The 17430-nt window shown below is 24.6% G+C and overlaps 1 protein-coding gene across 1 annotated transcript in view; it reads left to right on the top strand.

Moving 5' to 3' along the window:
* The window catches only part of crp (transcription factor cropped), a 189760-nt gene that overhangs the window by 55675 nt on the left and 116655 nt on the right, over positions 1–17430 (top strand). Inside the window, exon 3 of the mRNA XM_011502876.1 lies at positions 4431–4514. Within this exon, the coding sequence (XP_011501178.1) occupies positions 4431–4514 (84 nt within the window). The remainder of the gene's footprint in view (positions 1–4430; positions 4515–17430) is intronic.

The raw sequence follows: 17430 nt of genomic DNA, 5'->3' as shown, positions 1-17430 counted from the left end.
AATGAAATGGATTTCTTAAATCTTTGTTACTACTTATTACATTTATTTAATGTAATATTTTTTATAGATATTTCATATGAAACTACTTGTTCACATACATAACTGCGTAAACAGAAAATATGATATTAACTTATTTTAATAAAAAATTTTAAATGGAATTACAAACAATTTGATATTACGAATTGTTGCCATAAGTCTACGAATTTTTATAATTTAATGATCCAAAATTTTTTAATATACTAATATTTAATTTTTTAATATTCTTTAATAATCCAAAATTGGAAATTCATACAGAATACTAGTATTTTTTTAATGTATTTTCAGCAGTTTAGAATGTATTCCAGAGTGACAATATATTTTAATAGAAATAAGATTCTTTAACTACACACATTTAATTTTGATAATTACTATGAATTTCACTTATTACTATGAATATTACAAATGTAACATTCTTTTAAATATATATTTATATTGTATATTATTTTTTTAATAAATTAGAAAAAATTCTGACTTGATTATCATGTAAATATCTTAAAATCCGATCCGTTAAAAATTGGTAGAAAACGTGTTTGTTATGCATGAAATCGCGTACAGTACTTTGAGAAGTATACTTTTAAAAGAATATTATAACAATATATTATTTAGTATTTTAAGATTTTATCAAAGTTTATTTATTAATCTTCATTTTTCATTTTACTCGTTTAGTTTTATCTACTAAACTTATGGTAAGTTGCTTTTTTGTATACATAAAAACAACGATATTAATAACGGACTGTATAATGCTGCTTCAGATTATATTAATTATTTATTAAAACTACATTGTTTTTAAAATTCTTATTTCAACACTTTTTCCCCTTAAATCATACGAGAAGCTGTCCCTGTATTTTATTCATAGCATTTACCATGTATCATGCAGATATTAGTGTCGATCGATATTTAACAATTTATAGCAGAGTTGCCGCTTTTCAACTTTTATTGTACAATGAAGTAATGCATGTACTATTACAAAATTGAAATACTTGTTTAGAAGAGTTTGAATATATAAAATATTATATTCGGATTTTTTAATTTTTCACTTTTTATAATAAGCTATTTATTGATCATGTGTTTTTACTAAATGTCGCTATGCTGCTTGTAAAAATGAGTTCATTTAAAGGAAATAATTTAAATAAATCATTAATACTAGTTTATTTATTTCACTTGTTTATATCTATAAAATAAGTAGAATCTTATGCTATAATTTTATATTAGAAAATATTGTAAGTTGTATTAATATTACATTATTTATTTATTACATTAATCACATATAATTCTATAATTTCAAAAATTCATTGAATTTTTTAAAACACTTAATTTACATGAAAAAATATCTTTTTGAAAATGTTATATAATTAAATAATAATACTAATAATACTTTATTTTTCTTATTTTATTATCAGGCGCAATGATAAAGATATTATATTATCTGCAAAATATTTTTTCCACTTTCTTCACTATAATCGTCAACTAAAGTTTTATCATCTTTCCATTTTAATCGATCGATTGTTTATTATTTTGCATCTATGTATGTACTAGAAACTAGACGGTTATTCGTGTTTATACTACTCGAGCATTTTTTTATTAACATAGAGACTTATAAACTATTGCGTTCAATTATTAAATAAGCATCACTGTATTGTATATAGAACTTGTATGTATTTAGTTGTGAAAGCTTTAACGATATATCCTATATACAGTATAATTAATATATAAAATGGAAGTTTGTCATGATAATACATACGATAAATTATTGAAAGGCATGTAAATAACAATAAATATAAAAATAGCATTCATAATTGTATAAATAATTAATTATGAAAAAGTAAATATTCATAATTAGATCCTGGATATATTGTATCTACGAATAATGTTGTTTATTATGTTAATAAATATACAAATAAATAATTGTAAATAGAGTAGTGTATATATAATATATTATAGCATTCTTTACCATACTTCTGTACTGGTATCAAATTAAAGAAGCGTTTATTTAATTAATTTAAGTTTGTTATTATCATTACATTATTATATGATTATTTTATGTGTAATAAATATATGTTATAAACGTGTGCCAGATTATTTCTCTTTGTTTATCCAAATGTGTAGTTAATTATTGTTTGGTCTGAGTGTTGTAATAGATATGTACTAGTACTCAATAGATCAAATATTGATGTCATCATATCTGTTACTCTGTACATACTTATATATTTGAAAAAAATTTGTTAACTAGAAACTCCACTTAGAATACCAAAATTATATTTTTTGTTCATTATATATGAAATATTTTCTCATTGATTTTTAAATACAGTTTGTATAAAATTACAAATTTTAATTTCAGTCATCAAATTGATGTTATTAATTACTATACAAATTTTGCATAATACCTTATAAATTGAATTTTAATAATTAAATCCAATTTACAACAAGGAAAACTAAAATAAAAATTTCAGTCAATATTAACAAGAAGTCTGAATTTTATTGGCACTCTTATAACGAGGTAGTTACATAATTACATTATTATCTAACAAAATCTTATTTTATACTATACCATAAAAAAATATTATAAAATATTTTAAAATATTTAAATTTAACTAAACTTAGCTACTCAATAAATTATAATTCTAAAATTTATGAAAAACTATTAAATTGACATTGATTACACTTATTAGTAAAATTTTCAATGATTCGGAATTAATAAAAAATTTTTCACGCTTTTTCAAATCCAAATATATTATAGTTTTTAATTAATATAGATTTAATTAATATATAATTAATAGTTAATTAATAATAATAAATATCCAAATATATTATACAATACCTATATAATAACAGATTCAAAATAATATTATTAACTTGAAAATATGGTCTGTTATTATTACAAATTTCTTATCTAGTATAGAAACTATTTGATTTTATAGAAAATAATATAAACATTACTGTCTAGTAAAATGTACGTTCAAGTAGAATATGAATGATTGCAATATCCATTTTAGGAGTACCTTGTAAAGTACTTCTTTCTACAAAATATTTTTAGGAATATTTGAATATTTCCAAAATATTATAAATCATATAATCGTGTAACTTCCATTTAAATATAATTCTCTTACATTTTATCAGCCATTGTTTTTTCCAACTTTTAGTTTTTGTAATATTTGATTTTAACTAGATTTGATAAAGTAACAAATAAAGTTAGTTACTTCTTTACGAACCAGCACGCAAACAACAAACAAGAAGTTAACTGTAACTCATCTACATCTGTAGGAAATATATATATATAGTTTCACGGTCTTTTATTAAAATCCAATTTCAAGTTTATATATTTACGAGTATAATTCGATGTGCATATTATTGTCGAGACGATCGGAGCACTTGTTTTATTTCCCCCAAGGCTACAATTGTTTGCGCGAAAATTTCGTTTAAGTGAATATTTCGTTCGACGACCTTTATGATTTATAATAATTGCTTGTTAACTTGGTTTCCTCTCTGATTCTTTTTCCCGTTCTTTCTGCGGAGATTCGTGCCACGACTTTCTTTGATAGATGGTCCTCGATGGGTACCACTGTGTTTGCTTTAAAAGTAAAACTTTTGTTATTAACCATATTCTATGGAATAAATTTTATAAAAATTATATGATTCACGTTTGCAATCAGTTAACATCAGTGTAAGTATTAATGAAACAATTCCTAGATAGAAAAATCGAAACATGTTCTAATGACTTCTAGAACAATAACTTTATAAAACTAATGTAATAGTCTTTCATTGTATCTTTCATTTCAACATAACAATCTTATCCCTGTAAATTATAAAATATAAAGCGAAGAATTCAGTGCTTCAATGTATCGATTTAAGTGATGTATATTTCATTAATTGTAAACAAATATTATGTCAGGCAAAAGAAATATTTATATTAAAGAATTTTAGTTAATACTGAATTTATGATTAAATGGATTATCAATAAAACATTTGATATAATTTTATGCAAAAAATAACGTTCACTGCTTATAAGAGTATTTTTGGAATTTATCGTATTATAGCTCAGAACTAGAAAAAACCATCAAGTTTATCAATGTTAAGATCCTTTCTCAAATATTAGCTTAATGCATTCTTTTACATTTAATGTCACATTGTCCGTTCACCAATTAAAACTCTGTAAGTACCAACTATTGTATTACAATATACAATTTTATCATCTTTTCATTCCTAAATTATATGATGATCATGAAAATTATAAATAGTATACAATTATTTATATAAATATTTGAAACATATCAAATATAATAAATATATTATTGTATTTTTCATTTATATGTATTTAAGATATAAAAATTTTCTTATAAAAATTCTTATATTAATGATTTAATATCAACTTTTTCCTTTATTTTAACTTTTAGGTATGTACTCTCAATGTTCAGAAACATTACTTCACAAGCCAGCCATATTTAGTTGCAATCTGGAACCTCAACATTCCTAATAAGGTAAATAATCTTTTGTTTAAAATAATTTAGTATTATTATCAATCCTATTATATTATTATTATAAGTTATTTTTTGTTATAATTATATAAATTATACATATTACAATAATTTATTATGGTATATTTACCAATAATCTTGTTTTACAGTCAATAAACACGAGGTTGAAAATACTATTAACTAAATTACTTTGACAATTAGATTCATAAGTAACTCAAAGTTATCTTATAAATTTATTTATTACATTTATACCGAATTTTAAATGCACAAAAATCTTATGTTTATCATACAGTTGCGTGAAATAAATAATAATCTACCAATATTATTCTATTATAAAAGAAAATTTAAGAAAATTATGAGGATTTTGTTGATATCAAAAGTTATAAGCATCAATTTTTCTAATAAAGAAACTATAAATAATCTTATATCTTATAAAATGAATGAATCTTTTAATTATTGATAGTTTATTTTTCAGTCGATTGTACATACTAGAAATGTGTATAGTATAGTATTTTAATGTAAATGATGGCAGCATAGCTGAACACATAACCATCAAATATTGAGGAGTGGGGGAAAAGAGGTCAGTAGAAGAACACGCGACAAAGCCGATGTATGGTCACAAACCAGATGCATGCACACTTATATAATAATCATAATAAATGATTGCAAATGCATGTAAAGCAATATGTGGACGTATAGTGTAATTAAAGGGGAAACAAAGAGCGTGAATGAGTGTATAGATACGCGTAGATATAAAAACATGCGTTATATGTAGATTTGTGTGTGCAAGCATTTTCCTTACGACTTTGTGAGAGGTGCGGTTAATCTGATAAATGTTCGTACTACCCGAAGCATATGAATGAAAACGTACTTTGCTGTTTCATGGTTAACTACATAACTTCTTTCAATAGGTACAACAAAGCAAATTTGACTGTCGTGAAAATTAATTTGTAAAGTCGGTTAATGAACCTAACATCGAATCATTCTTCTGCTGTTATGAAAACAATTGTTTCAATTGTTACAATTTATTTGTATGGAGTTATGATCATAAATTAATTAGCTTATAGTTATGGCTTACATTCGTATTATTAAAATATCTACATTTTTTCAATACACTCATTCGAGAATCTGTTAATTTTTGTTCTATATTTGTTTTAATAGAAAACTATTGCTTATTTCCTCACATATATTCAATTACACAGTTTTATGTACAATGTTTTACTATGTTTAATGCATTATCTCATAAAACAATTTATCGTAATTCAATAGTGATTTCTCTACATTATTAAATTTTATATATTTTATAAGTATAATAAACAATAAATACAAATTATAATTAAATAATTATCGAATGTAACTTAATATTAATTTATTATTTTATGGAAATTTTAAGGAAGGAAGTTTATGTATTCATTTATCTGATAATTAAAGAAAATGTTCTTTCTTAAACTGAAATTATTTATTTTATGATTAAACATATATCGTTCAAGTGAAATAATATTGTTTCGAAGTACATCAATAAGATGAATTAATCGATGAAATTTTTTCTTTGCTCCCTGTTCATCAAATACTGCTTGCAAGAGAAGAAAATAATGCATAAGATTTTATTTCTCACACATCACGTATATTGTTGGGAAAATATAACGAGCCAAGGTAATAATATTTTAATTTAATTATTCAATAATAATCAAACAATCTGATGTGATAGCACTTTCATGACATGAAATGTATCTCGTTATAAAATAATTTTAATAAATTGTAAAATAATACGTCTTGTTTAATTGTTAGTAGACAGGTTTCTTAATAAAATTGCAGCTGATTATGACTATTTTTTCAAAACACTTATTAAAAAGTGCTTCATTTAACCAGGAATGAGGATATTTAATTTTTACGAATTTTATTACATTTCTTTACATTTTTAAGTAAAACTTAATGAAATTGCTTTCTTCATTCATATAATATTTCAATATGTCACTATTGAATAAAAAGCCAGTCTTATGATCTCGAAAAAATAATATTCTGGTTACATTTACGTTGTTATAAAATTGTAAAAATAATTTATAATTAACTGTTTTAGGATTCTTTTGAATAATATATACATCTATATATACACTTCAAATTTCTAATTACACAAAGTACTTTGATAAATAAAAGATTAAAAAAGAATGGAATTTTATTTGTAATAATACATAAACTAATCCATGAAATTTAAAAAACTTTATTTATTATTTCCAATTTCATCGATTAGCACAATTTTTAAAAGTCGAGTACGGTCGAGTGAGTCATTTAAGTTAATACGGAATGGATTGAAATATTGAACACGAGTTATAAAAAACAATCTTTAATTGTTTTCAGTTTACTTCTTCTTTTCATTTTCGTTCGACGTTATATGCTGGTTCCATTCTTGCTGCATCGTCGAAAGTTTATATTCTCTGCGACGGTATCTTTGTGCACATATGTTAGATATGTGTCCTATCCATAAAGAACAAGCTGAATAAGAAGAAAAGATCGCAAAAAGATTTACGATGGGCGAAAAGTTGAACGGTTAAAGAAAAACCATGTACCGTTTCTCGTTTTGCTTCCTAACTGGAAAAGTTGGTCTTTTTTATTTTTTTTAAGAGTAAATTGGATAAGTGCATTATTAACTGTGAAATAAATTTTTTTATAAGCTTGTCAATAATGGTGAAATAAGTAATCAGGCGATGAAACGCATGGTTGATAACTGCACTATTTTACAATCTTTATAATGGTTGATAAATTAAATAACCTTTCTATGTTTATATTGTCCTCTGCTAATGATTTAGTTTCTCCCTTTACTTTTATTAATTTAAATTAAATTTTTTAATGTAATATACTCTAGTTGAAATATTTTTAAGTAGTACTATAGAAAGTTTTAATGGATAATTCCTCATATGTAATTAACTGTTAATTTATTTATTATGAACTTAAATATAAGATAAATAATTTTGTTATGGAAAAATAATTGGCATTTTCAGGAATAAACTCAACGTACAAGCATAAAATAAAAATTTATAAAATTTAAATCAATAAAATGCTACTTCTTTATAAAAAGCGTGTTTTCACTTTCAAATTTATATTTTAAATTGAATTTTATTATAAATTAAAAATTATAAAGTATCACAAAATATTTAAATATTAATTACCGAATAGATAATTTTATATTGTATTTAATAAAAGATTCATTTTGCTCAAAATTAGAAATATTTTTCTTGTTTATATCAATCCAATAATTAATTATATCATATTGGAGTCAATAAGATAATGATTATTTTTTAAATTTAATTATATTAATATTCTGTAATAGATAATGATTTTTTTAATTTAAATGCATTAACGCGAATTGGAAATAAATTGGACTTAGAAATGGATAATTATATGGATAATGGATATAAAATTTTGATTCTGAAAGAAAATTATTTTATTCTTACAAATTATTTTTTTAATTTTCTAAATTTTACTAAAGTATAAATAGTTTGTAGTTTATAATGTTTTAAAAGTACTTTAACATAAGAAACAGTTTTAAAATACTTTTATAATCACAGTACAAATATTAAAATGAAAATGTTCAAATTATAATATTGTAAATATTTTAATGTGTTAAAAAAAATCTTAAACAAATAGAAACATAATTTTGGAAGCATTATTTTTACATATAACATTAATGATTATTGTTAAAGTAAAGATTCGTCCATGACATCATTAAAATTTAATATTTTCCCATATGTTACGCGAACTGATTACCATGTTGTATTTGCATTCATTTATCTTTATTTAATATAAGTATCCGCATTATTGTGTAGAAAATTAATTTAAAAAAAAAAAAGATCTATGTCGCACAACGATGTGCATGAAATGTACGCAAGCAGTAGATTCAGCACCTCTTAATTATTTTAATTGATCATGTACTTCTACTTTATCCATGCCGTTATTATTTTACGCATTTATTGATTTTCAATATGATTAGATTTTATTCTAAAATTAAATAGACACTTATTTTATTACATATACTAATTTATGACATTTTTACGTGTATTTTTATTACAAAATTAATTTATAGAATATATAGATTATATTAATATTAATAAATTTTGGTAAAAGTACTTTTGATATTATTTGAATTTTCAAGTACAAATATACTTGAATATTGCTTAATTATTCTTTTACTTTATTTTAAAATACCAAAATTTAAGTCATGTAAATTGCAATAATACGTAATAAACAATCAGATAAAGATAGATTTGAAAATACATGTTCATTATTGTATATAGAGCAATCGACTGCAAGCTCAACTCTCAATTCATAATGCTAAAGTAAAGTTCTGCTATAAATCTGATAATACAAACAAATGAAATATTTCTTTTTGTCAAATAATTTAACTTCTAGAACATGGTATAGCTATTTTAAATATCATACGTATTACAAGGATAATACTTTTTAATCATTTAAAGGAAAAGTTAATAACAATGTAATATATTCATGATTAGTAAAAAATTCATAGTAAAATCGAAGAGTTTAAGTGGAAGTCAATAATTTCTAGCGTAAATTTTAATACAATTGCAAATATAGCATTAGCATAGAAAAAAACTCCGCATTTCAAAATATACGTAATTGCTATCAAAATTATTTATTGGTAATAGTCGCTTCTAAGAATTTACTGTATGGAATAGTTTTATAAAAATTAATTGTTTGCAGTGGTAATAACTTTTTCTATTCATTCTTCATTTCTCAAAACTTGATTTCTTAATTTCTCAAAATAGTAAAACAAAGGAAAAACAGAATGAGTACCAAGTGATGGTGGAATCATTGTACAAAAAAAGTGATCAAATTGAGAGAAAAGAATAAAGCTGAAAGCTCGTGTACTCATCTCCGTATGATGAAGGAACGAGGAAAAGAGGAACGGCAAAGGATGCGAAGGCCGAAGTAAAGTTGTACAAAGGCACTGCAAATTGGGACAAGGCCGAAGTATCGGGGCTTTGCAACTTTATCAAACAAAGAGATAGTAATGGATTTTCTTAAGGAATTTATTTAAACAACATCGACAATTCTGGGTTTCTCACACGTAAAATGTGAATCGCAAAATTCAGGTGTACTGTAATTGTCTTTGAACAGACAATCTGCTTATTATGATATATATTATTAAATTTTCTTTTTTATCAATCACTATGTTTGAGGCATTTTAAGTACTAATGTATACTGTATAAATCAAATCATAAAATAGGCGAGACGTTCATTGTAATTAATAAAATTCATGATTATTTTCCTAACGTAAAATTAAGTTGCTTAATTTAGTTTTATAGAAAGTTATCATTTTTACCTTTTAGTTTATATTGTGCTACGTATAGATATTTATAAATAGTTTTGATTTCATTTTTATTTATCATTTTATTAATTTATTGCTCAGTTATACAAAATTACACTGGGCATGATAATAATACTACTTGGCATGTTTGAATTGGCAATAAGAAGTCATAACAGTGTATTCCGAATAACCTTAAATCACCACTGCCTAACGAATAAGTGCAACAGTGGTTTTTAATTGATTGACAACCTGATACACACCTCCGAGCATTATTTTTACACTTCTATTCTGTCTGTTAATCTTTATTTCCAAATCTCATCTTTTCTTATTTATTTTATTTAAAATTTTGAAACTTTTCATGATTTTCTGATTAGATATTAAAAATTTTACTTTTAATTGTATATTAAAATTTTATTGATTAAGAAGTCAATTTAGAAAATTAATTAGATTTTTAATAAATTAGTATAGTTTTATCGATTAATCACAATAGAATTATTCAGAAATTTGGTAAGAAAATTGTAATGGTTTAATTTTATATAATATTTTATACATGTTGCTCTTTTTTATAATTATTTTCACAATAACTTCTTTAAACAATATGTTAATTATGTTATTGTCAATTATATGATAATAAATGACTTAAGTGCGAAACCGTAAAATTAGAGATTGTTTTGATTTACTTTGATAAATCATATGGTTAAACATAAATAGATTTGAAATGTGAAAAATATTAAGCTAAATATTGTGTCGAAGTAATACAATTTATAGATACTTAATTCATAAATAAACTGTCATAGAGCTTTAACTATCATGATCTGAGGCTCTAAAAATAATAATATGAAATGAACAAAAAAAATCTGGTATAATATCTTACGTGCAACTACATAAAGAAATTGTTTTAAAATTCTCTTACATCCAAACATTCATGAGAGCGAAACGTAGAATAGCATAGTTTCATTTTTATATTTCTTATACATAATTAAGAGTTCTTTTTGTGTACTTTAAAAGTTGTATTTTGGACATAAATTAAAGTACGTAGCCAAGCGATTTTTGTTAACCCTATGAAATAAAATTTGTAGTTTTAATGAAATAATGATACACAGGCCATGGATTGTTAAATTGAAAGTGCTAACCGTAATCAAAGTCTCTCGTTTAATGCTGTAGTTTATTAGTATATTTAGTTAATACGGGCAAAAAACGGAAACAAGGAGATTGAATGTCCCAATGGATTAGGAAGCAAGAGATTAAATTATTTACGCTTTGCACTAAAAAATTATTTTACTCGTTAATAATCATGGAAACAGCATAGTAATTTTTGAGTTCTTTAAACAAAATCGTCATTCAAGTATTAAAAATGTAAAGATTGATAAAGGGAAATAAATATTATATGTAAGAAAATTAATTAATTATCAATTTACTTTAATCATGAAATGCTATTAATTAATTTAATTATTTTAATAAATCATATTTAATAATCCAATATTTTGTTCTTATATAATTTATTTACTTTACTTTACATTTTATATACATTATTTTCATTTGATCCTGACAAAATTTTGTATTCATTTTTATTTTTACTTTAGAGTATTTGAAATCGATAGCTAATTTATAAATTATAATTTCAAGTTTATTTTGCAGGTATCATTAGACCATAATATTTAAGAATGGTTTTGATTATATTTTGATTAGTATTCAAAAGTTATTTTATTTATTTTATAAATACAGAATATTAATAATGATTGAATGCAAACGATTGAATTTGCGTAATTTTCATTTTTGTCATTTATATTTTTGTAACAAGTGTGAATATGTACATATAGATAAATACATGAACAAGCAGATGAAAGCATGCATGAATGTTATAATTATATTGAAGCTTCTAATGAGTTAATATAACTGTTTATTTTTGTCTATAAATAATTATACTATATAAGTATTTACATAATAATGAATTCGAATTTATATTTTCATTAATCATATATATTAATTAGTTATTATAAAAAAATAAATAGATAAAGAAAAGAATAAGGAGAAAGTTATATTGAGGAAGAGGGAGAGAGAAAAGTAAGGTATAGAAAATGCAGGCGAGTGTATTCTGTTGTCTGTTGAAAATAGTACGTCTGACCCTCATCATCCGTCCTTTTAACAGGCAAGATCTCGCTCTTACTGTAAGAAATGTCTTTTCTATTTTTATTCCTCTTTCGTTTTGTATATACCGGTAAGCAAACTAAAAGAAAATATCAGGTCGCTGTGACTGCACTTTTCCCTCTTACAGAATAGATAAGCAATAAGCAAGGGAGACAGAAAGTGAGAAGGGAGGATCTTTCCGACGAGCCTGAAAATGTAGCAGCGTTCGATGAAAAGTTGAAAGCGAATAAATACACAAGAAACAGAGGAGATGATGACGAAGTGTTTTATTTTTTGATAACAATTAAGAAATTTTTCAATATATATCATGTAGTGGATAGGTAAAACTTTTCATGTTCATAATTTAATGAAAGATAGCATTTTCATGATTGACAGTATAAAATAATGTATCCAGTAACGATTATGCTTCGTAACATTTTCGCTTTATCGTTGACTATATTACTTGTTCAAGTAAATGATCAAATTCCAAAAAAAATAATTCGAATTTTTGCAAATTATTTGATCATTTTGTAATAATTATCAAAATTGATTGTAATGATGTTATATAAACGATACAGTATTTATATATGATTTTATGGATAACAAAAATATAATTTATAGTAATTTTTAAAAAACTTTCCTTCTATTGAAAATCTGTTTTTCCATTGCTTGTAAAAATAGTGACAGCAAATAAGAGCAACATCGTAGTTCTTGAAAATAAATACTTAAAAGATACAAAGTAAAAGCTCCACTGAAAGCTCTGATAAGTAAATATTTGCTAAATGTAAAGCTGATTTAGTGTTCTTAATTACTTCTTAAATCTTTAAAAAGATTTTAAAAATTTGTACAATATTAAACAGATAAATTTTTTATTTTTATTTATTTTATAAGTAAAACAAAAGAAAACATCAGTAAAAATAACAAACATATCTCTATAAGGGCACTTTTAGTTATTAACATTAAATAATTATATCTCGACTTAAGATTTATTTGACACTTTTTTGTTGTATTTATTCGGAGGATTTTTAATTTTTTGAGGATTATTTAATTTATAATCACTTACAGTTCATTATTTAATGCAGACAAAATTACATAATTAGATATTGTGTAACTGTTTCTAAGGATTTAAAGCAATCTAATTAATATTTTATTATGATTAAAAAAATTCACATACAATTACATTTTATTAATATTATCTTAAATGACATACAGGAATTGTTGAAGCGTTACTTTAGCGTATTACTTATTTAATAGTTTTCTACAATTGTTTCAACTTTAAGTTTTGGTTTAAATTGTACTGAAAACAATTATCTGTTATCATAAATTCTGATATTACAAAATAAAATTTTGTAAGATTTCCTTTATATTTTTATTTTTTGAAGAAATTCTTACTATTGATAGTATCGATAAAAAGTGAATACATAAAAACAAGCATTTTCATCAATACATTGACTCGGAAATCATATATTGTGTTTCGAAGATAATACAGAAGAAAGTAATATTTTCTGTATCTGATCGATATCAATCTTGGCATTCCATAATTTATTATAAACTCATATCGTAGAGTTGGTAATCAATGTCAATCAGGAACGATTCTCGATCCCTCATGCTATCTTCGCCCTTGTTCTTTTCTTGATTGTTTCACCATTATGCTGTTCACATTTTGTTAATTAAATATTAGTGGAATAACATCGGTTTATTCCTTTTTCATCAAAGTAACAATATCTTTTACTGTAATATTAACTATAGTGTTCTTACTGTCTGTCTGCATTATTGTAAAACTTTTTACATAGTAGAATATGTACTTTATTTTTTAAAGCTTATTCTGTTAACATTTGACAGGGTTATAATAAGCACATATTATGTAGAGCCATTTTTTGATATTTATTCCGCTATATTTTAATGAGTAATAATGTGCAAGCATTCATTACATATGTGTTGCAATTATGGTCGCCTCGACTATATTCATGTAGTGGAACATCAGTACAAAATAGAAAGAAAAGTACTTTGATTTGAAAAGATATACTGTACAAAATGTATTCGCCGTTCCGGATTGTTTTACCATGATCGATTCGAAGGATACAAATTGATGCCGTTGACAATTCAGAGATCACGGGTGTTGTGTGGTAGCGATAAAAGGTCACAAGTGGAAGGGATAGTATAATAATACAATATAAATATGGCTGATGTATATGCTGTTTATTCTGTTATTTATTTATGACTAAGATTGACTAATATTACTATTATTAATTATTGAAATCACTCTTGTGGTGGATTAATGTACACTCATCTATGCAGCGTGATGGTTTGAATAGAGCGCAGAATGGCGCGAAGTTTGATTCGTCGACACTCACGCTGTTTGGATGAGTACGTGCGTAATTGAGGTTATGGTTGTAATGGAGAGCGACACATTTAACTGTTGTTACTTCAGATACACTCGTATCGTATCAAGCGTACCTTGTCCTGATATTGGCGTACTGCAATAAATTCAGATGTAAGTAAGAGTTTGAAGGGCTTTTACCTCATTGCGTACCGCATTAGGCTTTTACCTCGTTGCGTCTGCTACGAGCCAACGCTGTGGATTCATAAGCGTCACACTTTGAACTAAGGTGAGGGTATGGCCGGCAAGTCTCGCATCACTTGATGCGATCTGGACGACGAGCTTGGAAGTATTCCGCACTGTCTCTCTGGTGAAAGCCTCTTCTTCTTTGGTTGCTTATCAATAACGTATTCTGAATCTTAATTTTTAGTTGATTATTGTAGTGTTGCTACTACTTACGAAGACTAATCGTGGATATTCGATCCTTTTGAACTTGTAACTATGGTTTCTTGAACTGCGTTAATGGACTTTCACTTTACACTTATTTGCATAAGTACTGTATCGAGAGTGTTTGAATTTTGGAAAATGCGCTCCTTAAATACATTTATTGACCATGAACTTCACTTGAACCCCTTCCCTTATTCTTCGTCCAATCAAAGACTCCTCCCTTACAGTGCGCGGGCAGCGCCTCTTATAGCTTCATAGTTAATTAAGGGCGTAGTCGTCTCTTGGTCGTCACGACAAGAAGAGCTGTCGTTGCCGCTGACGCATCTGGCGACAGCATGACAACTTGTTGACAGTGGGAAGGGGGTGGGTGTCCGCTAGTACATACTGCTTGAAGTAGTTACCGAGCGGAGTGAATTCGTACAGATGCCTAATGAGTGGATTTTTCCCGTGTTATACCTTTATGCCAAAGATTGATGTTACGAATTTTTTTCTTTTATTATGTACATAATATTATCAAAGAATGTGAATAATATTATTTATCGTCATTACATATTTATTAAGTGACTATTTTTTATATTTAAAAGAATTTTTTTATAGTATAAAAAATATTGAAGAAAGTTAATGTTTTTATGTAAAGAATCTTCTTTCATTCACATACAAATCAAATATATCAATGAATGTTTTTAAAAAAGAAAATATTTTTCAATATATTTCTAAATACAGTATTTTTATATAGTTGAAACATTTCGTAAAAAATATGACTGCGTCAATAAAAAGAGACTCATTGCGATAATATATTATCTTTCTACATTAGTAATCTAAAAAGACGGAAACTTTTATTAAAACAAAACTTAGAAGATTTATCAATTACAATATATACTTTAATTATAGAGATAGCGAATAAAAATTTTTCACAAGTAGATTTCCAACCCTTGCAAATCACAGAATATTATTCAGTTGTACACAAAATTTACGATCAATTATGATGATCTATATACTATTATGATTTTAAATAGAACGGCATCTTTGCACTTTTTGGCTGGCAGGTTACACATACGTTATGATATGCATTTCCCTATAGTATATATTTATCAAATGAATAGTATATTTTATTTTTAAAATAATATATTATTTACCTTGCACATGAATGTTGTACATGGCGATTATTAATTACATATATAATTGTGCATAAATGTATATGTAGTATGTCTATAAGATTTTTGTTAAAAATTAATAAACAAATGCTTAAAATTGACTTTATTACAATATTGTTACAATACTCTCTATATATACAAAGGAAAGATTAATGTACGATATTTTATGCTTTGTATATCATTCTTACTTAAATACCTCTTGGATAAACAAATCAGCATTCAATCTATGCATGTTACATAAAAATATAAGATTAATTTTTTGTCAGCCATCTAATATTTTATATTAAATATTCATAACAACGTTTTATTATTAATTTCCATAGCAAACTATCTTAATAGAATATTAAAATTTTCCAAATATAAAAACAATTTGAAGGTGCATCGGTATGTTATTTCAGACAATATATTTTACGACTAACAAAATAAATTTTAGTTATTTCGCAGTAAATATTTCGAAATGATCCAACTTTATTGTGCCAATTCATATACAGGTTTGCTTTATATTTGTAAAGGATATTCATATAAAAATGTAAAATACTCTTTTTTATTTTAAAAAAGAATATTTTAATTTTAAATTAAAGCATTTTTTCAATATGAGAAGAAAATCGAGAAGTAATAGAAATGTATGAAAGATTGCAGTATAAAACTTACATTTCAATAATAAAAAGAAAGATAAAGTGTAAACGAAGAAACAATTTCATATAACATCGCAAGTAGTCAAAAATACATGCATCATCCCAGATCTCTCACAGTTCTCATGTATTCCCATTTACATGAGGAGAATTAAGGAGAATTGTCAGACTTTTAATCATTTATGATTTGAACAGACATCTTTAACAGTATCCAGACATTACTACTGTCGATGTATTGCGTGATATGAGCTTTTCATTTAAGTTAATTTTCTTCCAAGTATGGAAACACACGGACCAACGAGCAAATAGATTTGTCATTGAATAAAAATGAGTTGAAAACCATGAGTGTTGCTTTTAATAGTTATTTTACCCGTTTTCTAGAAAAATTAGTAAATCTGGTTTTTAAGATGAAAATGCGCTACCAGATTTTTTATCTCGATACTATCCAGCTAATATTCGTAAACATATATTAATTATGATTATTAAACTTTTTAGAAGCAGAGTCCCTAAACTCTATTAGAAACATAAGAAATACTTCCCTGAGTGAAATATTATCTTCGTTACTTTACGGATATTAACTATTTACCATAAAAAATATTTATATATTTTTTTAATGCATTTTAAAAACTTTTAATGTTTCGTTTACTCTATTTTAAATTAAATTCAAATTTTATTAACAACAATTTTACAAATTTACCAATCTGTTAAACAGTTGGAAATATTTCTAAAATTGTAATTGAATACTTTTTAATAGAAATTTTTGATCATTGTATAACATTTCAGAAAATATAATCTGTAAATTTATATTATTCTTACATTTTTAATTATAATTTTATATTTCTAATCTCAATATTTTATTTACATATTTTTCTTGTATAATCTTGAATTCTTATAAAATCTTCTGCAATTCGAAATGTAA

This window comes from Ceratosolen solmsi, unplaced genomic scaffold (assembly GCF_000503995.2).
Source record: "Ceratosolen solmsi marchali unplaced genomic scaffold, CerSol_1.0 scaffold15, whole genome shotgun sequence".
In the NCBI taxonomy this organism is placed as follows: Eukaryota; Metazoa; Arthropoda; class Insecta; order Hymenoptera; family Agaonidae; genus Ceratosolen; species Ceratosolen solmsi.
The sequence above is the reverse complement of the archived record's forward strand: the minus strand, read 5'-3'. Positions and strand labels throughout refer to the sequence as shown.